This window comes from Ustilago hordei, assembly GCF_900519145.1.
Source record: "Ustilago hordei strain Uho2 genome assembly, contig: UHO2_contig_04, whole genome shotgun sequence".
In the NCBI taxonomy this organism is placed as follows: domain Eukaryota; kingdom Fungi; phylum Basidiomycota; class Ustilaginomycetes; order Ustilaginales; family Ustilaginaceae; genus Ustilago; species Ustilago hordei.
The window spans coordinates 412,813-433,192 of NW_024545261.1; the positions used below are offsets into that span (position 1 = coordinate 412,813).

At 51.9% G+C, this 20,380-nt stretch overlaps 9 protein-coding genes across 9 annotated transcripts; 4 read left to right on the forward strand and 5 right to left on the reverse strand.

The window, feature by feature from the left end:
* Window positions 1-263: 263 nt before the first annotated feature.
* On the reverse strand, window positions 264-1,115 carry UHO2_02476 (uncharacterized protein; the record flags this gene model as incomplete). Its single annotated transcript, XM_041555264.1, has 1 exon — window positions 264-1,115. One exon carries the CDS (start codon window positions 1,113-1,115, stop codon window positions 264-266), a length of 852 nt encoding a protein of 283 aa, XP_041411198.1.
* A 398-nt stretch (window positions 1,116-1,513) lies between these two features.
* Window positions 1,514-2,126, reverse strand: UHO2_02477 (uncharacterized protein; the record flags this gene model as incomplete). The annotated part of the gene is made up of 3 exons (XM_041555265.1): window positions 1,514-1,641; window positions 1,736-1,899; window positions 1,981-2,126. 3 exons carry the CDS (start codon window positions 2,124-2,126, stop codon window positions 1,514-1,516), a joined length of 438 nt encoding a protein of 145 aa, XP_041411199.1.
* A 454-nt stretch (window positions 2,127-2,580) lies between these two features.
* Window positions 2,581-4,263, forward strand: UHO2_02478 (uncharacterized protein; the record flags this gene model as incomplete). Its single annotated transcript, XM_041555266.1, has 1 exon — window positions 2,581-4,263. One exon carries the CDS (start codon window positions 2,581-2,583, stop codon window positions 4,261-4,263), a length of 1,683 nt encoding a protein of 560 aa, XP_041411200.1.
* A 25-nt stretch (window positions 4,264-4,288) lies between these two features.
* UHO2_02479 (uncharacterized protein) lies at window positions 4,289-6,934 on the reverse strand (the record flags this gene model as incomplete). Its single annotated transcript, XM_041555267.1, has 1 exon — window positions 4,289-6,934. One exon carries the CDS (start codon window positions 6,932-6,934, stop codon window positions 4,289-4,291), a length of 2,646 nt encoding a protein of 881 aa, XP_041411201.1.
* Window positions 6,935-7,564: 630 nt separating this feature from the next.
* On the forward strand, window positions 7,565-8,680 carry UHO2_02480 (uncharacterized protein; the record flags this gene model as incomplete). Its single annotated transcript, XM_041555268.1, has 1 exon — window positions 7,565-8,680. The coding sequence occupies one exon, from the start codon at window positions 7,565-7,567 to the stop codon at window positions 8,678-8,680; it is 1,116 nt and encodes a 371-aa protein (XP_041411202.1).
* A 356-nt stretch (window positions 8,681-9,036) lies between these two features.
* On the reverse strand, window positions 9,037-10,078 carry UHO2_02481 (uncharacterized protein; the record flags this gene model as incomplete). Its single annotated transcript, XM_041555269.1, has 2 exons — window positions 9,037-9,963; window positions 10,052-10,078. 2 exons carry the CDS (start codon window positions 10,076-10,078, stop codon window positions 9,037-9,039), a joined length of 954 nt encoding a protein of 317 aa, XP_041411203.1.
* A 1,229-nt stretch (window positions 10,079-11,307) lies between these two features.
* UHO2_02482 (uncharacterized protein) lies at window positions 11,308-14,295 on the reverse strand (the record flags this gene model as incomplete). The annotated part of the gene is made up of 1 exon (XM_041555270.1): window positions 11,308-14,295. The coding sequence occupies one exon, from the start codon at window positions 14,293-14,295 to the stop codon at window positions 11,308-11,310; it is 2,988 nt and encodes a 995-aa protein (XP_041411204.1).
* Window positions 14,296-16,614: 2,319 nt separating this feature from the next.
* Window positions 16,615-17,721, forward strand: UHO2_02483 (uncharacterized protein; the record flags this gene model as incomplete). Its single annotated transcript, XM_041555271.1, has 1 exon — window positions 16,615-17,721. The coding sequence occupies one exon, from the start codon at window positions 16,615-16,617 to the stop codon at window positions 17,719-17,721; it is 1,107 nt and encodes a 368-aa protein (XP_041411205.1).
* Window positions 17,722-18,639: 918 nt separating this feature from the next.
* Window positions 18,640-20,178, forward strand: UHO2_02484 (uncharacterized protein; the record flags this gene model as incomplete). Its single annotated transcript, XM_041555272.1, has 1 exon — window positions 18,640-20,178. One exon carries the CDS (start codon window positions 18,640-18,642, stop codon window positions 20,176-20,178), a length of 1,539 nt encoding a protein of 512 aa, XP_041411206.1.
* Window positions 20,179-20,380: the final 202 nt, after the last annotated feature.

Here is a 20,380-nt window from a genome sequence, read left to right on the forward strand (position 1 = left end):
CGTGGTGGTCGATCGTGTCGGAGAGAAGGATGGACAGGGGTGAGAAGAAGTGACCAAAAGGCAAGAATTGCATCGAGCTCGAAATTTCGAAAGGGTCCGCTCGCTTCACGTGAAGCTTTCCAAGCCACAACACAACATGTTGCTGCTCAGCATACGATACCAGCCTTTCGCAAGATATACAACACACCTCAAGCAAATATGTGGAATAGATCAATACTGGCATTCATGTGTCGTACAGTACTGCTACTACTCCCTGTCAGGATCTAGAGCTTGGCGAATTTAGGAGTCTTCTTCTGCATAACAGCCAGCATAGCCACTGGCATATCATCCGACTGCAACAAGGCCGAGTTCAATGCCGTAGTGTACTTCAATCCCTCATCCACAGTGTGATCCCTTCCGTGCAGCAAGAAGATCTTTGTCCCTCTCACCGCAACTGGTGCCTTACCAGCGATGAAACTAGCAGTCTTGACGGCCTCAGCTACGACCTCTTCCCTACCACCATCCACAACTTTGCTCAAGAATCCAATCTCTCGTGCCTCCGCTGCGTCGAATTCCCTCGCAGTATAGCAGAGTTCTCTTGCCAGCGAATCATTTCCGACGATCTTGGGGAAGCGCTGCAAGGTACCGATATCAGCAGCTAATCCTGCGTCAACCTCTTTGATGCTGAACCGAGCATCTTTAGTGGCGTAACGAATGTCGCAAGCAGACATAATGTCGATGGCGAGACCGAAAGCTACACCGTGTACGGCGGTGATGACTGGTTTCTCGACGTATTCGAACCAAGAGATGGCTTCTTGGAAGTCTCGGATGTGGGCTCGCATGGCAATGGCTTTGCGGGCGGGGTCGGGGAGGTCAGAGGTGACAGAGCCTAGGGATTGCTCGTTGAGATCGAGGCCAGCGGTGAAGCATCGCCCTTCACCAGCGACTACGATGGCGGATACGTTGGGATCATCACGGACTCGACGAAGGATGAGGGCAAGCTCATTCCATTTAGGATCGTTCCATGCGTTGACGGGAGGTCGGTTGAAGCAGAGAAGCAGGACTCCCTCGGCAGGGAGAGTGAGTTTGTGGTACTTGGCGTCTGTATAGCCGGTGTATGGTTGAGGGTAGGACATATTCGATAGTGCGATAAGCGAACAGGTTGGGAAGAGGTTGATGCTGCCAGGGATGGTGGAGAGAGAAAGGTATAAGAGGGTGTGATGGGGAAGGAGGCGACACGCGCGGTTGTCGGAAACGTTAGAAGCCGCTTAGCCGGTTAGGGTTCCTGCGAAATTCCGGCCCAAGCACTCGCAGCGTCGTAAACATCGGGCGGATCCATCGGACTATTCATCTTCACTTGCTTCAGGCACAGCCAAATTGCTGTCTTGGTCGTCATGAGCCGCTCCAAGCATCATTCGAGTCTTCCATTTTCAGTCTCATGGAACCTATGGTGACGCTGAAGAGTTTGGGGGGGGGGGGGAAATCGTGTAAAGTACATAGGGGCGGTTTTGTGCGAGAGAAGCGGCGTGCATGATCACTGTTCAGAGTCATCCTTGTTCGACTCTCTACCACGCGAGCGCTGTGTTGTCTGACGATTGAAAGCAGCCGTAAGGCTTTGTAATGGCGACTGTGCGTACTTTTCCTGGTTGCTTGAAGACATAACTGTGAGGCAACGATGGCGAAAGAACGGAATGAAATCGGTCAAAACATCTGAGTAGATGATCGGTACGTTCGCAGATAATCAAGTGCTACTTACGGACTGGCGTTGAAGAAGGAGCAGGCGACCCATCCTCCAAAGATCCATTCTGCCGCCGTTGCAGCTCCTGACCCTGCTTGATCATAAAATCGCGCTTCTTGGCTGTGTTGTTCGACTTGACCGCGAAGTAACCGAAGCCAGCGACGACGACCAATGCTGCCCAGCTATCGCACATCAAGGTAAAGACAGTCGTTGTTAGTAGCTGTGAGAGACTTTGTCGTTCGACATCGAGCAAAGAGACTCACCCCCAGAAGATTGCCTTGGGCTGATCCAAGCCTTGTCCTTTTGGTGCTTGCCCAGGTCGAGGTGGTGGTGGTGTCGCGGTGCTGGTGGAGTTGAACCTGCGGTGTGCGACATTCGTGAGCCTTGTCCGTATTGTTGACGGGAGCATCTTGTTCGTGTTGGCCTCGTTGCGGTAGGGTTGTTGAAAGGTGTTGGGAGCAGGACGGTGGTGAGCTCATACAACTTTTCTGTGAGTGGAGGCTGCGAAGGTCTACAGTTGTGAGATCTTGCTACACAACAGCGCATTACATAAAAAAAAAAAAAAAAAAAAAAAAAAAAAAACAAAAAACCAAAAAAAAAAAACAAAAAACCAAAAAAAAAAACCAAAAAAAAAAACGCTCCCGCTCAGGCGAGGCTGTGCGTCTGTTGCAGCTGGACCCTGACTTGTTCCCATTGTGTGGCTTCTCGGCTTGGCGTACCCACATGCGAAAGGTCCCATCATAAAAGGCAAGTCGTCATAGCTTGGGCTCGCTCTTATCTTCTCAACCACACCTCATAGCTGCTGTCGACGAAGTCTTGTGGCCCGAGAGACCGGAAGGTCCGACCGAACTGTAGCTAACAAGATGGCGCTCGACGCCGCACTCTTCACCCTCCACTTTGTACGAAGGAGGACTGAACCATGGATTGTCGACATCTACCCTTCGCCTACTGCCCAGGGTAGCAGTCCAGCACCGCCAATACCCTCGAAAGGCACGAATGGGGCGTCTAGCAGCAGCTCGAAACCAACGGCTTTCACCGGCACTATCCCGGATGTAACTGCACAACGTGCTCTCGCCCTTGAATCGAACGACTTTTCTAAGCAAACACCTAGCTACACACGGGTGCGAGCCGTAAATCATACACAGTACAGCACTATCCTACTAGATGGTCTCATGAACGACTGCCTGCTTGCTTCTATCTCTCAGCCGCACAGCAATACTAAGAAGAAGGATATCCAACTCTACAACCCCGATGCAGAAGTCGAACTTGAAAAGCGCACCAAGACGTTCCAGCAAGCTTGGCTCTTCCACTTTGGCGACCCGTCATCTCAATACACCGAAGAGTTCTCTTGGAAACGTGAAGGTGGACCGTCTAGAGGCTCGCCAACACAGTCCGCCTATGTTTGCGAAGTCATCCGCAAGCCCGACCCGAGCGTGTTAGCAGCACAATACCGACCTCCAGTAGCCAAGGGTAAGCCCGGCACCCTACAGCTGATGGACTACAACCTCGATCGTTTAGACGTGCAAGACAAGAAAGGCCTCGAAGTCGCACTTGTGATGACCCTCAGTGCGCTGCTTGATCAGGAGTATGATGAGAGGCTGGCAACAAAAGGGGAACGTAATATCTACATCTGCACAACGGGCATTCCGACCGATTTGAGCAGGCAAGGATTCAGCTCAGCGTGGCAAGAAGCGGAGCAGCGACATCAAGCAAACACAGCTGTACTACAGCAATCAAGTCGAAATCGCGAAGCTCCAGGTCTACCACGCAACCCTAGCGATTCATCGGACGTTGCCAACGTGGATCGCATTGCCAGTCTCGAGCCTAACGAGATGCTCGTCTCCAAATGGGGCTCTATCGACGAGTATGTCCAGCACGCTATTCGGCTGCTCAGGTCTGATGGTCAGGGTCAATCGATGTACCTCATAGCCTTGCTGTCCGACGCAGCAGAGACCACACCAAAGCTCGTCCAAGTCGCTGCTGCCATTAAGGCTGCTTACTATCGACTGCCTGACGACGCCAAAGGTACAGTGTATGGCCTATCCACTGACGCAAGCGCAATCGAAGACGAGCTCTATCAGTATGTTCAGACTCTCGACGAGGAGCCCAAGCAGCATTCTGCGCCGGAATCACCTTCTGCTGACCCGCAATCGAGAAGACGCATCATCAGGCTCGATCCTCCGTCCCCGCCCGCGGGCTCGGGCACACAGGCAGGAGGCTCTAGCTCTCGACCTTCTTCTGCAGCGCCTTACCAGCCACCAAGCAAGCTCAAAGTCATCCTGTCGAAAGAGCGCATTGGTGAGCTCGAACCAAAGAAGGTCGATGATTCGCATCCTTCAGCTGCATCCAAAGCAAAACCCATCCCGCCCGCGAGCAACGGTCAAGGCAGACTGGATGTACCCGCTTTGCCGAGTCGTCCTGTATCACCAGCACGACCGCAGCCACAGCAGGCGCAACCACAGGAAGATGAAAGCCAATCCTCGCCTCAACCAGAGAAAAAAGGCAAAGGAAAAGCGCTTCTCTCAAAGCTCGGTCTGCATCATTAGCACACAAGTCACACAGCAATATGATTCACCTTGCAATGCTCTTTCGATTGCGTTCCTGTGAGAACGACAGCTCTTGAATCTTCTGAATCACATCTAAAGCCTGTGTCCAGTCTTCGACCCTAATAAGCACTCCGCCTTCCTCTTTCTCCCCCGCTTGCAGGAAGTCTGTGTGATCCTTGTAAAGCTTTTTGATCGGCGGCTTGGCTCTTGCAATAGTCTTGCCGATCGATGACTCCTCAAACCCATCCTTGTTCTTCATCACCAGCCCGAAATCCGCGTTGACTAAGCAGGGTAGATCTGTAGTCGAATCTCCAACGTATACCTTCACTACTTCTTCCTCCTTTGCGAGAGCTTGCATGATCTCAAGCTTGTGAATTCCAGTCCTAATCCCGCCTCTGCTTCCTCCAGCCAGATTCAGCAGACTGAGTGGTAAAGATTTGGTCAACTTCCCTGTTCCCTTTCCATCTTCGTCCATGTCTATTTCGTTTGCGTAAACTTTGCTGATTCCGGCATCGTTACCATCTGCTGGGTTGGTGATTGCTTGACGGATAAAGTCTGCGCTCCAACCAACGCTGATTACGTCTGCTGCACCAATAGTTCCTTCTCTCGATTGTTCAGCGAGCCAGGAGTAGAATGTGTCCCAGCCATCCCTAAACTGTACCTTTTCAGCGCGCTGCAGCAGTTCGGTTTTGGGCATATCCTTGAACAGTCCTCCTTCTTCCACTCGCCCAACGGAAGCAACCTCGACCTCGTCAATCCCGGCCAAAAACTCTAGCTGAGCAGACCAAGAGTCGGGCTCAGAGTGAGATGAAAAGTAGGTGGAGAGATCAGACATGTACGCTTCTGTGTAGTGGTCGAAGCTAGGACCGTGTAGCTGGGTGGAATCTGGAGGAGCGATGAGGGAAAGTGTGTCGGAGGAGGTAATTGTTTCGTCCCAGTCGAAGAAGAGACGAAGTTTGGGTGCCGAAGCGCCAGAAGAAATGATGTCTGTAGCAGCGGTGGTGGGAGTGGCAGGAGTGGACCGTGTAGCTGCTGCTCGACGAGGCGGGCGGGACGGGCGAGTGAGGGAGGATGAGCGGGAGAGCAATTCTGAGTCGTTGGTTAGGTCCGTGGGAACGGCGGAGACAGGGGCTACGGATGATGTTGGAGAGCTGGCGATGAGTGCGACTGGCTCGGAAGAGGCATCGATCGTAGCAGCTTGCGTCTTGATTTCGCTATGCAATGGGATCGAAGCTTCTCCTGCTTCGTATGCCGGGAGATCCACTCCCTGTTCTCTCGATACTTGGTCGAGGGTACTTCGATTGAGCTCGTCGGCAAGGGAATCAACACCATGGAGTCGACGAAGTGGTAGCGCTGGCTTAGGTGGCTCTGGATCGTAAAGGTCAATCGACTCCATCTTTCCCTCGTCCTCTGGCGCCGTTTTCTGCTCTGCGCTCTGGAAGTGCAGCGGCGAAGGAGCAACTCTCCTCTTCCCACCCGGTGTAGTTCCTCTGTTCTCCCAGTACCCCGCCACCTTCTTGTGTCTGGGTGGTGGAGGCAAAGCCCTGACCGCAGCTCTTTCCTCTTCTTCCCTCCTCTTTGCTTCTTCCTTTTCCTTCTTCTCCAGCGCCAGATCCAAGTCGTCGGGAATACCAGCTTCTTCCAAGGCCTCCAACTCCTCTGGCGTAGGGGGAAGTTTCAGCCTCTCGCCATCTTGAAGTAGCTCTGCTGATTCTTCCAGCTGCAGTTGACGCACTGCTACGTTGGGAGGGGCATGGATGTTCTCGTATACGGTTCGCTCGAGCGAGTCACCCTGCGCAACACCTGTTTCGGCATCGCGCAGTGCGCGGTATAGAGGGTCAACGAGGGAAGGTTTCCTCACTTTTCCTTCCAAAATATCGCGTGCCGTGATCCCAGGCCAGTAGTATATGCGTTCGTTTTCGTCGAATCGGTGCAAGAAAGCTTGTGCCATAGCTTCCACTCCTCCGTACAACCCTCTAGAACGAACGTAGGAGAAAACAGGGGAGCGATCAATACCCATTTCAGCGCTGATACCTGTACCGAAAGGTCCTGCTGCAACTGCTGTTTCAGCTCCCAGTGTCACCTTGTGCGATTTGAACGTCTCCATAGCTCTCTCCGTATTCACCACCAGTATCACATCAAAGATGTCGAACCCTAGTAGAAGACCAACGGCAAGATTGTTCGGACTGATAGTCGAAGGAGCACTCCAACTTCCATCCGGCAATCTCGCCAGCATCAGTCCTGCTCCACCAGCACCGCCAAAGGGCGCAATACCAGATCGCATCGCTGTGTATATCACAATACCTTTCGCTCGCTTAATGACTTGAGGAGGGATCTTGCGCAGCACTTTACGCTTCTTCTTTATAAAGCTTTCCTTTCCCTTTTCCTTCGCCACTACTTTATCATCTTCGGCTTCGCCATCTTTCGGGGTGGGAGAGGGTTTTGTTTCGACACCTTCGACGGTGAAAGCTCGGAGAATGCGCTCGCATTTAGCAATTTCTTCGGGGAAGTCGTTGCTCTTGGGCCAGAACCGTTCACCACCGAGCTTGGCGGATGCGGAGTTGGCATAGCCCGATGCCCAGTCGGAGACGACGATGGATTTGTCGAATGCTGTTTTGCCCCATCGTTTCCAACGGCTTTCATCTGTGGAGGAAGAGGGGTTGTTGGACATTGTTGTGGGTTGGTGGCGTTAGAGGAGGAAGTCTATGGGGCGTGTGTGGGCAGGACAGACGAAGCAATGGTGGGAGGATGGAACTGCTATTGGAATTGATTGACAGATCGTTGCCGCGGACTTGCATCTCCGGTCATCTTCATGTTCCACATTTAACTCGCCCGATAAAATTCTAAAAGTGGAGGAAGATCTCAGAAAGACAATCGGCAATACATCCTCCAAGGTTTTCCGCAATCCGAAAAGTGTGTCGACAAGTGTGTCATCGAGCAGTATAAGCTCGGCTCAAGCTCTACCGGCTCTCCGAGTCAGCATTTCTTCTTGCTTCGAAGAAAACGTTGCTACAAGGCGACGTTCGGTTATTCTTACTCGCTCGGCAAGAACTGCTAGTCTCTGTCCGCGTAGCGCTCGTCAATGTGCATGATCGAAGTTGTGTGAGTCTGCCTCGCCTTGCGTGTTGGGCTCGGACTTTAGCCACTTCCTCAAAAGTGAAGATTGATAGCCGAGTGTGTTTTGAGAAGAAGCCCCTGTTGCAGAGACGGAAGAGTATATAGGACATGAGTTTCACCCCACCTTCCTTCTCACCAACGTCAACTCATCCGTCCGTCCTCCCGCTCTGAAACAATCGCAAAAATGGTCACCAACCACCAAGTCCTCTTCAACAAAGTCCAGCCCACTGGTCTTCCCAAGCCGGGCGAAACCACCACTCGTGGCTCTGCCGGGCTCGACATCGACAATGTTGCCCTCAACGGCGGTGTCCTCACTCGCAACATTGCTGTTTCTCTCGACCCTACCATGCGTAACCGTATGAAGGGTGACATTGGCTACTTCACCCCTGCCTACGTCGTTGGCAAGCCTGTCACCGCCATTGGTATCGCCGAAGTTGTTCGATCCGAAGTCGACGACTTCAAGTCTGGCGACATTGTCTTCGTCTGGTCCCTCGGTATCGAAGAATACACTCTTCACCCTAAAGAAGCTACTGCCGGTTTCCGCAAGATGGACCCCACCGCCCTCTCTTCCGGTCTCTCCATCACCACCTTCCTCGGTGCAGCAGGTATGCCTGGCATGACCGCCTACATGTCGATCAAGGAGATCATTGGCGATCTGAAAGCTGGTAACAAGATGTTCGTTTCCGGTGCTGCCGGTGCTGTCGGTCAACTCGTCGTTCAATTGTGTCACCAAGCCGGAGTCAAAGTCATCGCTTCCGCTGGATCTGATGAGAAGTGTGATTTCGTCCGATCCCTCGGCGCTGACGAGACAATCAACTACAAAACCGAAAATCTCCCCGCCAAACTCAAAGCTTTCGCCGCCGACACCGGTATTCACTACTACTACGACAATGTAGGAGGTGAACAGCTCGAAGCATACATCAACGTCGCCGCTCGTTACGGTATCATCGTCGCCTGCGGTTATATCTCGGGTTACAACGCCGAGAAGCCAGAAGATGTTGTTTACCCCAAGAACCTCTTCAATATCGTCACGAAGGAGTTGAAATACCAGGGCTTCATTGTCAGCTCCTTCTTGCCAAAGTGGTACGGGAAATTCATGGAGGAGGTACCGAAGATGTTGGCAGAGGGAAAGATTAAGAACAGGGAAGATGTCACTTTTGGGGTGTACGGTGCAGAGGATGCTTTCTTGAGACTGTTTACGGGTGAGAACCAGGGTAAGGTCGCTGTCTTGATCGACACGGAGCGTGCGGAGAGGTGGAACCTTGGAAAGCAGATGCAGGGGGCCAAGGTTTGGAAGTAAAGCAATGCGATGTATGAGTAGTTATGTTCGGAATCTGAACCATTTGCATAGACAGACACGAAGCACGAAGCATTTCGTCTAAGTACCTCTAGTGGATGTGTGGTGTGTTGGAGTGTTGGTAGTGCAGTGTATAGGTTAGTGTATAGGTTTGCTTCCGGGATATTGCACAAACCTAGGTGCGGAGAGATGCAAACAATGAAAAGTTTATGTAGGACTTTGTCGGCTCAGTCGATACGTCTATTCGCTCCTGTTGACGAGCATGGTAGAACGAGGTCAGACAAAGGTCGACACAACCTAGACAAGCGTTGCTACATCATAAAACCATTTTCATTTACATCCGAAGAACCCAATTATCTCTACAGAGCTACAACGTCATGTGTCTGCTTCAAAGGAGTAGCCTTCACGATTAACGGAATCAACGTTCCAGTCTGAGGCTTAATCACATAGTGTCCCACAACCCTGAACAGACTCTGCATGACACCCGAGTGACTTGTCAACGAAATAACCTGTTCTGTTGGGGCTTCGTTCCAAACCTGCGTCAGAGCCTGTTGAATTCTAGCATCCAGATGGGAGACCTGCTCACGATCGGTTGTCCAAAGGGTATCTTGCTCGGTGAAAGCGGGTTCAAAGTGCATGTTGGGGTAGTCTTTTTGAATTTCGGAACGAGTACGACGTTGATCGCAAGTGTGTTCGCCGTACTCTTCCCTGAAGAGCTCCTTTAGCTCGGGAGAGATTTTGCGTGGACCACCGATCTTGCCGAGAATGTCTTTGAAGAGACCATCGATACCGCCATGTCCAGCAGGCTTAGACACAGTGTTGTTAGAGTTGTTCATAAGAATGTTATCATAGCTAATCTCCATCGTCGAAATAGCTCGGCTGAGGGGGGAAGAATAAAGCTTTGTTGGCAGGGGTGGGGGATCTTGTTGCTCCAACAACGAGACCCAAGCATCATGAACCGCTTGAGCCTGCTGAATGCCGAGTGGAGTCAGACGAGCATCAGGACCCCAAGTGATGTTTCCATCTGTAAAGATTTTGGACCAGGTAGCGTCCCATGCTGGAGTCCCGTATTGTGATTCAGCTACATTGTGGTATCCCTGACCATGGCGGCCTGCGAAGAGAAGTTTGTAGGATGAGCCATCGTGAAGGGCGCCCTCAAGGTTGAGTTGGAAAAGGGTGCGTGTGAGGTCAGCCCAGGTAGTGTTCTCACGAAGACCGAAGTTGGCGGCTACGGCGGGGAGGGATGAGCCATCGGCGTTGTCGTATTTGAAGAAGCCGGTATATGTCTACATTGTGCGAAGGAGAAGAGGTTGAGTGGGTCAGTATACGGGCAAGTAGGACGAAGGAAGTGCGATGAAGGGGCGTGAAGCTTACGGTAAAGTTGTAAGACTTGGCAGGCATGGCGAGAGGGTTCCAAAAGGGAAAGATCTTAGCGGGGACAGCCTGAGCACCGGAGACGGCGACAGCGACAGCGAGGAAAGCCAGAAAGACAGAAGAGGAGACCATTTCAGACGCAGTGAGGTCAAGGAAAGGATTGGTGTGGAGTACAACGCTTACTATGGAAAGGTAGGGTGGGACGGCGAGGGTATATATGCTTGAAGTCGAGCTAGAGGCGACTGGAGGAGAAGCAAGGCGAGGTAGTGGCCAATGCCAAGAGCAACGAAGAAGCTCAGGAATGGCGAATATCGGACCGACGATGCTGGACAGAGACTGACAGCAGAGATACAGGGCCGATGCACGAAGCAGATGGTCGAGAAGAAGCGAGGTCGATGGTCTGAAACCCAAATCGAAGAAGCATTGAAAGGAAAAAGACCGGCGGCGGCGGCGATGGTGAAACGATCCTTCGATTGCCAAGTGTTGGTATGGGGGCGGGTATAACCTCTCAGATTCTTCTTGCAACACATGCAAACAATGACACTGGACCCTCTTTCAAGTTCATCACTGGACGTCCACACACTCTCTTGTGCATCGTTCCATCCAGGCCTCGCACACAACGTCAGCGTGGACACGATTGATGTGCATCTTCAAATTGACCGAAGCACCGAAGGGATTGGCGTAACGGAAGAATCAAGAGGGCTCGTTCTAAACTCGCACCGAACTGTGGGATGAGAACGTGCGCGTTTTCACGCTTTGCAATTCGTGCGGAATCTGACGTTCCGACCAACGCCGGTCACTTTTGGATCCTTCCTATCGACCCTCGCCAACATCACCGATGTCGGTATTCTCACGTGTATCGCTTTACCATTCACATTCATGCCACGATATCAGGATGCCTCCCATTGGTTCCTGACCATCGCCCTTAATCACAAAACCATGGTTCCTGACAGAACATCGTCATAGACTTGCAGACCTCGAGTTCAAGTTCGAGATCTCTTGTCGGTCACCTTCGGACATCAGGGTTCTGTTCCAGACCGAGATCACCCCGGCCTCCTCTCACAGTCACTCATCAACACATCAGCTCAGAGATCTAGGAACGTAAGAAATGTTATCATTGAAAAGACCGAGACATATACATTTATCTACGACGACTCGCACCTGAACACGACGAGAAGCCACGACCTCCAGTGTATATGGTCGTTCGCTTTCCACCGAGACACTTGAAGAGTCCCAATTGCTCCTTCCCCAGAGTTTTACTGCTTGAAGAACCCAACAATAGCCTGAATACCTGCTGGTGAAAGACCGTGTCGTGGGTAGCAGATGTATACCCTGTCTTCGACCGCACCCAACTTCTGCCTGAACTCGCCCTTGTTGGTCAATCGGTTGTGTTCCGCAATCGATGCATAAGCCTTGGTGAGCCACTTGGTAGTCATCTTGCTCAAGCCGTGCTTGGCGACGAAAGTCGAAGTAGCCGAGACACCGAAAGTCATTTTGCTGCCTGCATTGTTCTCAAGTGCATGCAGGATAACATGCTCGATGGTACCGTTGGGAGCACCAGGGAAGTCGAGCGCCCACTTGATGTGCCATCCGTGCTGAGGCGAGAGCTGGTGAAGCACCACCATTGCGCATACTTTTCCGGACGCATCGCGGGCGATGTAGTAAACTCGGTGCGACATGTCTCTCCAAGGGTGGACATCGGTCATGTGCACCTGTTCACCCTTGCGGTTCTTGCGCCAGTCCTCGATGCGCTCGTCGGTCTCGTGCACCACCTCGTCAGGCACATTCTCGTTGAGTGAATAGTCCTCAATCTTGACACCCTCCTTGCGTGCGTGTCGCACCTTCTTCTGGATGTCGGGATCGCGACGCGCAGGGTTCTTGGCCAGGTCGTCAACACGTTCTTCCGCCAAAACCGAGAGCGTGCACCAGTTGAGCCTGCCTCCTAAGATCTCTTCGACCTCTTCGCACACCATCATCCAGATGGGCTTCAGCTTGGCCTCTTTCTTGATGTACTGGAGGAAGGCCGAGACTACCTGGGTCATCTGAGTCTTGTCACACAGAGGATCACCGACGATCATGGCGTAGCCCTTGAAGGGAGAGTAGCCGACAGCAGCACCCGTCTCAGGGTGTCGCCACACCTTGTATCGATCATCGAGCCAGGCGGTGTTGGAAGCATCACCGTAGTTGGCGATGAGCTTCTCAAGAGCCTGCATATCGCGCAGATCGCTCTCGCCATCGGCCTTGAGTGTCAGACGAGGGTGCTTCCAGGGTGGAGGGTTGGTGCTGGCCTCAGGATGACGCAGCTCGCCTTCGACGTTCTTCTGAAGCGGCAAACTGCGTGGATCACGGTGGAATAGAGTGCCGAGACGAACATCGCCCAAGTTGAGGTAGAGGAAGACTAAACGTTCAAGACCGATACCGCATCCAGCGTGAGGAGGTGCACCGAGTCCGAAACCCTCAAGGTAATCCTGCATGCCCTTCGAAGAGATGGAAAGACGCTGCATCTTCTTCTCGAGCTCTTCGATATCATGGATACGCTGGCCACCGGTGCAGATCTCCTGACCTCGGATGAAGATGTCGAACGAGTTGGTCACCTTAGGGTTTTCCTTGTCCTCCATGGCATAGAACGGTCGAACCGAAGTGGGGAACTTGTCGAGGATGTAATAGTCGGTATTGTACTTCTCCTTGATCAGCTCACCAAGGCGAATCTCGGCACGAGTGGCCAAGTCCTCGTCCTCCTTGGGCATGCTGCCATCCTCATCGACGTAGCCTGACTCGCGCAAGATGCGAACACCCTGAGCGAAGGGGAGAATGAGCGTGTCTTCCGGGTAGACAAGGTCTTCGTGCGGGAAGTGGCGCTTGATAAGCTCGCGTTCGGGCTTGAAGTTGTCCCTGAGAGCAGCAAAGATGCTCTTGAGCATACCGTCAATGACCCGAATGGCATCGTAGTAGTCGACAATCTCCATCTCGATATCGAGACCCGTATATTCGGTAAGATGACGAGCCGTGTTAGAGTTCTCGGCACGGAAGACGGGACCGATCTCGTAGACCTTCTTGAAGTCAGCAGCAATACACATCTGCTTGTACAGCTGCGGACTCTGTGCCAAGAAGGCAGGTCGACCGAAGTAGTCAAGCATGAAGACGCTCGAGCCGGACTCGGAAGCACCACCCTGCAACTTGGGGGTATGGATCTCGATGAAGCCATTCTTGTCGAGATGAGCGCGAAAGTTATTGCAGATGGCAGCGTTGATGCGGAAGATGGCTTGAGATGTAGGTGTTCGCAAGTCGATTATGCGGTTGGTCAGACGGACACGCTGAGTGATGACGGGGCCCTCGTGACGTTCGATCGAGTGATTCTCGTCACGGGGTGCGCCCTCGCCGTCCGAGTCGGCGCCGTGACTGCCGCTATCTTCGCCTTCGTGGCCGTCGCTCTTTTTGAGGACGAGATCGGCGTCGTAGACGTTGAAGGGGAGCGTCTCTTTGGGAGGAGCCACGAGGTAGAGCTCCTGGACCTTGATCTCGGCCTGCTCGGTGGTAGCACCAGTGATGGGCTCACGAGGCTTTTGCAGCTCACCGCGTACCAGCACGATGGACTCGAGGGGTAATCGCTTAGCCCATCGGACCATGTGACCGGTAATTACGTCGGTTTCTTCAGCCAGAACAGCTTGAATGGTCGAGATCTGCTGTCGCAGCACGATGAAGACGAGGTGTGAGCTGACATCGCGGATAGTGTGAATACGAGCACGGAGGGTGACTGTATCGCCAATCTTGTTGTCGTCGCAGATGGTAAAGATATGGGCCCACTTGTCGTGTTCCTTGTTCCATTCTTCGGGGTACTGTTCACCGTAGCGAGCACGCTGCTCGGGAGTTTCGATGGCAGCAGCACGAAGATCGGACTGACGACGGAGCATGGCGATCTTCTCCTTGACCTTTTCTTGCTGAATGGCCTTTCGCTCCTTTTCCTCGACCTTTTGAGCCCTCTTGATGGCACTTGGACGTGGTTCATCGAGACTGACACCTCGCGAGGTGGATCTACGAGTTCCGGGAAGAGTATGACCGGAGAAGATGTGCGAGAGACGAAATTTCTTATCCGTGTTTTCGCTTTGAGTCGAGTTTACGGTGGACTGAGCCGAGGGTGGCTGAACGGGAGTGGTCTGACCACTTGCGGGGTTGCTGGAGCTCTTGGAGTGTCCATCTTCGCCATTCGAGTCTCCTGTGACCTTGGCCACAGCGCGTTTCAACATCTTGACGTTGGTCTATGTTGTGCTTGCGGGAAAGAGGGATTGTCTAATTTGCTCTTTGTGATTCTGACGAGAACTCGCAAAGTGGTTTCTCTGGGTGGGTTGGTGACGGTAGCAGCCCACACAGTCGAGACTGGACGTGGAGGTGAAACCTTGTCGCAAGAGCGAATGCTGGAGGGAGAAGGGTGGGAGGTGGGGGGGTAAAGGAAAGCTGGTGTGCAGACGGAGAGCGTTGTTATAGCGATGGGTAAAAATAAAAAATAAAAAATAAAAATAAATAAATAAATAAATAAAAAAGAAAAAAATAAGGAAGTAACGCAAGGCACGACGACGAGAAGGAGGAGGAGGAGGAGAAGTAAGCGGCTAATATAATTTTGGCGGTTTTCGCAAAGCAAAGACAGAGCATGGCATGGAAGTGTCGCAGTTGAGCCTAAGCTCGAAGGGGCAATGACATTCCAGTATCAAACGACAAACCGAACAAGCAAACAGAGAACCCTGTTGTGAAGGCATTGGGCATGAGTTCGCAGCCGTCATGCCTATCAGTCACTTCCAAGTCGGTCTCGCCTGCGGAAAGACTCTTTTCTTTTCTTTTTTCTTTTTTGTTTTTTTTTGTTTTTTTTTTGTTTTTGTTTTTGTTTTTTTTTTTTTTTTTTTTTTTTTGACAGAAGCAGCCTTTCGACAGTGTGGAGGTGCCTAACGCCCTTTTAATTTCGGGTACAGTCATGTTTGAAGCTCGCCTTCACAATCACTATGATCAAACGACGATTAGCACCTCGAGCAAAGTAGTTACAGAATAAGACAATGGAGCTTGAGCTGAGCCACAGCATTGGCTAGTATACACAGTCGGATGAGCCATCCGCGGATACAAACGGTGCCTGCACGGGACGATACAGAGAGTTAACTATATCAGCCTCATTTTCGGGTCGTTTTGCGGAGCCAGTCGACAATAAGAGAGGAGGGAAGGTGTAAAGCCATCTGACAACGGTAACAAGTTGAACGAAGATGGAGAAGATCTGCTATCAAGCCATCGATTTCGAGCGAGCGAGCATGTGTGTGGGTAGGCAGATCCCGTGGTTCGGAAGCCATCAACCGCGGAGTTGAGCTAAACGCTCGTATCTTTAAAGCCGTCTCCGCCAGCCTTGCTCTCCACCTTGACTTAGCCCTTGGCATCCTTTGCGACTTGTCTCCAGCATTCGCCCGCTCTGAGGTCGCCACTTCAGCTCGATGCTTCTATCGACTCTTTCCCGAAGCCAAAGTGAAGCCAACTCTGACGTTTGAAAGTGAAATACAGCAGAACGAGCGTATTTGTCTCCAGGCTGAGTCACGAAGAGCTGTCTTTCGAAGCAAGCTGATCTCTTTCTATCGAGCGCAGCGAGTGACCTCAGTGTCGATCGCTTCGCAGCCATCATCTTAAGCCAGCTTCTGATCACGAGCAGACACAGGCTACTGCCTTGAACAACGTCTGGCGACGCTTTGTGATGAATTTCATATGCCGTGACGTTCTGTTTGCTTTGAAGCTCAATTCCACGGAAACAACCAGGCTGCACGGCACTTTTTCCCGATCCTAACTTGTCACAATGAAGCGCGAAGACGTCACAACGCGTGTGGTGCCTGGACGGATTTTGACTTGAGTTCAAACCTCTGTAATTTGGCAGGAATCGAAGCTTCACACTAAGAGGAGCGTATGCTGAGATGTTACCGGATTGCCTTGCCGAGAACAAGATATTGTCGCTGAACGATGGTCTGGCTATCTTCGGCGTTACCCTTCCGGGCTGTCGCTCAGTTCGCCCTTTTGTTTGATCCGCTGACATTCGACGAGCCTAGATCTCGTTAGAACGTGGATCGAGCAAACGACATAATACTGTGAAGCTGCTTGACGAGAAGTCGCCTTTTCAACCTGCTCCGGGCAAGGATGTCGGGGTGCTAGGGCGAGGCAATTTCCTGGCCAAAGAGTAAATACGGTCTAACAAACATCCGTTGTTGCGCGATGCAGCCAAGAAGAGGCTGCAGAGCTGCACTATCAGATAGCCAGAATTGGCCTCGGAACTCGGGATACGTGCTAGAAAAAATTCCACTTTGAGCCAAAAAGTTTGCAGCAAACTTTTTTTTTTTTTTTTTTTTTTTTTCTTTTTTTTTTCTTTTCGATACAGAATCCAAGGGTCCTCACTAACATCAACGACATCGTCATCAACAACCGCATCTCAAACCAACGACTACACCATCACAGCCCCAATCAGCTCAGCCATAGGTACTCGTGGATCGACGAATCTGGTACATCCTTTCAGTCGCTAATTACAGCAACCTCCACCCGTGTCTAGCGCCATGACCAAAAAGCGATCCCGTGCGTCCTCGATAGCATCCAACGAAATGAACTCCAACAATCACACTCCCATGTCTCACGAAGCCGGTGGAAGCAGTGGGGCAGGAGCTTCTTACAGCCGCGCTGCATCCGCGCTTCCCGCATCCGGCCCTCTCGTACACGCATCTCAGGATCTCGATGACTTCCAAGCTTCTTTCTGGCGCTACCAAATGGATCTGGTCGAACAAGGCGGTGATGCAGATGGAAATATCGTCGACTTCAAATCCGGCCTCCCCACACAGGGTCAGCTTCCTTTGGCGCGGATCAAGAAGGTCATGAAGTCAGATGATCAGGTCAAGATGATCTCTGCTGAAGCGCCTATCCTTTTTGCTAGGGCTTGTGAGATCTTCATCTCGGACTTGACGTGTCGTGCGTTCTTGATTGCGGAAGAGCACAAGAGGAGGACAATTCAGAGGTCGGATATTGCTGGTGCCATTGGAAGGTCGGATCTGTTCGATTTCTTGATTGACTTTGTGCCAAGGCATGAGAGTGTACCGAGTAGTAGGTTGCCTGGTGGTGGAACTGCGAAACGAGAGAAGACGGGTGAGGGGAAAGGCCTTGGTCGATCCAACGCCGGCGCCAGTGGTAGCAGGAGACAACATCAGCCTGCAACAGAGGAAGAGGGCGACGCATCGCGTGGCGACCACCTCTTCCACGCGATACCGGGCTCTTATGGCGATGCTGGAGAGACATCTGCAACAGGTGGTGCGGACTCGTTCAATGTCCCACACACTGCCGGCGAAGCAGGCAACAGCAACAGCAGTATGGCACACTGGATCCATGACACTTCGGCAGACGAACACTCTTCACAGCCAGACATCTCGACGCATCCACACAACGCGCATCACTCGCATCACCATTCGCATCACGGAGGCCACAACTCGCACGATCACCAACATCACCACGACAGCTCTGCTCATTACCACTCATCCGCACATCACAGCGGTCATCACTCACATCAACACTCTCTCATGGACTACGTCGCATCTAATGCCGGTACACCGAACAGCATCGGTGCAGGAAGTGCGAGCGGCGGGGCTTGGTCACATACCTTCTCTGGCTTCTCTTGAGGTCTCATCGTCTGATAAGACTCTGTTCTTTTCACATTCACTTCTTGCTACTCCGGCTTTTCAGATTTCACGCTTCGCTCCTTAATCCATGTACCATCGCCTCTGCATCAACCTGCTTGTAATCGTAGCGTTTGTCTTGGGAACTATATCAGTCTGTAACATCAACCTTTCCAAAGCTCAAACAGCCACCCGTGCTAGCATCTCGCATGAGATGCGAACCAAGGTCCTTTACGTCGCATTTTTTTTGCGGAGTTGGACGGAAGCAAACCGTTCTTGACAAAGCCTAGAAGCCGACAAGGGGGACACAGCTGCCGATACTCGCCATTAAGCTACAGCCACGGATCGTGCGTCCAGTGGCACCCTACTTCGTAACCGTTGCCATGTCGCCGTCCTGCATACCTCATATCTCGGTGTCAACCCTGGAGAATAAGCTGCATATGCTCCCACGAGCTTCGCCTTTATCTCAGTCACGTTGACACCCTGCTTAATTTCGGTCTCCCTGTTCCGAATACTCCAATCTAACATCCCTGGCCCCGGAAATACCGACGTATCTTCAACTGAAAATTATGATCACGTTCGTTTGCTTGGCTTGAAACAGGCACTTGTCGTTGTGAATCGTGCCTGCTCGGCAGTATGTCTGTGGAATGGTGCAAGTCTTTTGCAGAATGTGTTTCGAGAAGCAAGTTCAGACATGTGCGCTTCCTGCAGAAAGAGTGTTCGAGGGTCCAACTTTATCGTGTACCCCGCAGTTCGGATTCGCAGCCACATGTTAGGGTCCAGGAACGTTGTTCAAGCCATACGACGGTGCTTTTACCACCTTTCTGCGCTTAAACACACCTCGCACTCCCTTGCCCCTTCATATCCTACGACCAAACTCCATTCTTATCAACGTCGACTCCCCTTGAGACGAATGTAACCATGCAAATGCTAACCTGGGCCCTCGCCTTCCTTGTTATCCACCTAGCCCGAGTCGCATTCTCTCGCTTCTCCTGTTACAAACACATTCATCAACGCTATGGTTCACGCTATGCTCTCCCTAACGACCCCGCTTCTTCTTCCAAACCTCGAATGATCGATTCTTACCGCGGTGTTCGTGATGCCCAACGTATCAGTCGACTTTTCGCAACCGTCGACTTTCCTTTTCTCTTCACCAAGTCGCTCGAGTTTGCTCTTTTCCGATCTTACGGTATACCGACCATCTCCTCTCTGCTGCTGCACACTGGTCAGTTGGGTAAAGCGGAGAATGCTGCCAGGAGGTACGTCGATACTGCTACCCTGATCCAGGCATTTACCACTTTCCCTCTTCCCCGTCTTGATCTGCCGGATGGAGGTGAGGCTGAAGCGAACAACCCTGTCCCAGGCGAAGACAACCGGGAGCTTTTCGGAGAAGCCCTCGATGATCCGCGCTCAGCTATAGCTCTGGCCAGAGTCAACTTCTTGCATGGGCGATGGAGGAGTAAGATCAGCAACGATGACCTGTTGTACACGCTAAGTACGTTCATCATTGAGCCGGCCAAATGGATCGATCGTTGCGAATGGAGGAAGACGAGCGAGTTGGAGAAAGAAGCTCTCTTTGCTCTGTTCTACCATATTGGACGATGTATGGGCATCAAACGTATTCCTGAGACAAGGGAGGAGCTGATCGAGTGGAGCGTTAACTACGAGTGCCAACATATGGTTTTCGAGAAGTGTAACAAAGAAGTTGCGGACCACACTACAAATCTTTTGCTCTACTCCCTCCCCAAAGTTTTGCATGGTTTTGCGAGGAATATGGTTTCCTCGCTTATGGATGACCGGTTGCGGCATGCTATGGGCTACACTGTGCCTCCGAGCTGGCTCGTTGGGTTCAAGGATGCGCTTCTTCGCATTAGAGCTTTCGTTACTAGATACCTGCTCTTACCCCGCAGGAAACCGCTAGTCAATATCCCAATTGCTAACGACGAAGAAGGGAGAGTATTCTCGATCCAACACTTGCTCAACGAAGGGATTCCAGCAGTCTGTCCTGCATCAGGCGCACGTGCATCGGACGGCAAAACTTGCCCCGTTGGCGGTCACCTCCACGCTCCTACCCCTGCGAACAAGGAAGAAGGAGGTTTCAAACCGGCTGCGTGGAGAATGGAGCTCAAATGGTACGAGAATGAACCGGTTTACTCTCGACCCTACTCCAAAGGCTCGGTAAGGTGGTACGCAGAGGAGGTGAAAATTGTGCTGGGGTTGTTGAAGAGGGAGGAGAGGAGAGGCGCAAAGAAGTGGTTGCCCGTCACCCTACCCCCTCCTGAAGAGGTGAAAGGGAAGGAGGATAAGGGGAAGGGAGATGTCGTGGAGGGCTTGGGAGGGTTCAGGTTGGAAGAAATGGGGCCGAAGGGGTTGGAAGTGAAGGGAAGGAAGGAGGTTTTAGCTGATGCCGAGAGATTGTTTGGTGGCAAGATTGAGGGGAAGTGGGCTTTTGAGCCTTGATCGCATCCTACAACGCACATGCTTTGATTTGTTAGTTCCACTCTGATTTAAATGAAGATGGATGTGAATGCGAATGCTTCGATACAAGTACATATGTGTGTGTGCCATCGTGTCCGAATTGAACCTGACACGAAGATGCTGAGATATGATACTGGCATGGCTGCTTCTTACTGGGTATATTGGCCTTCCTGCCACTTGGTCT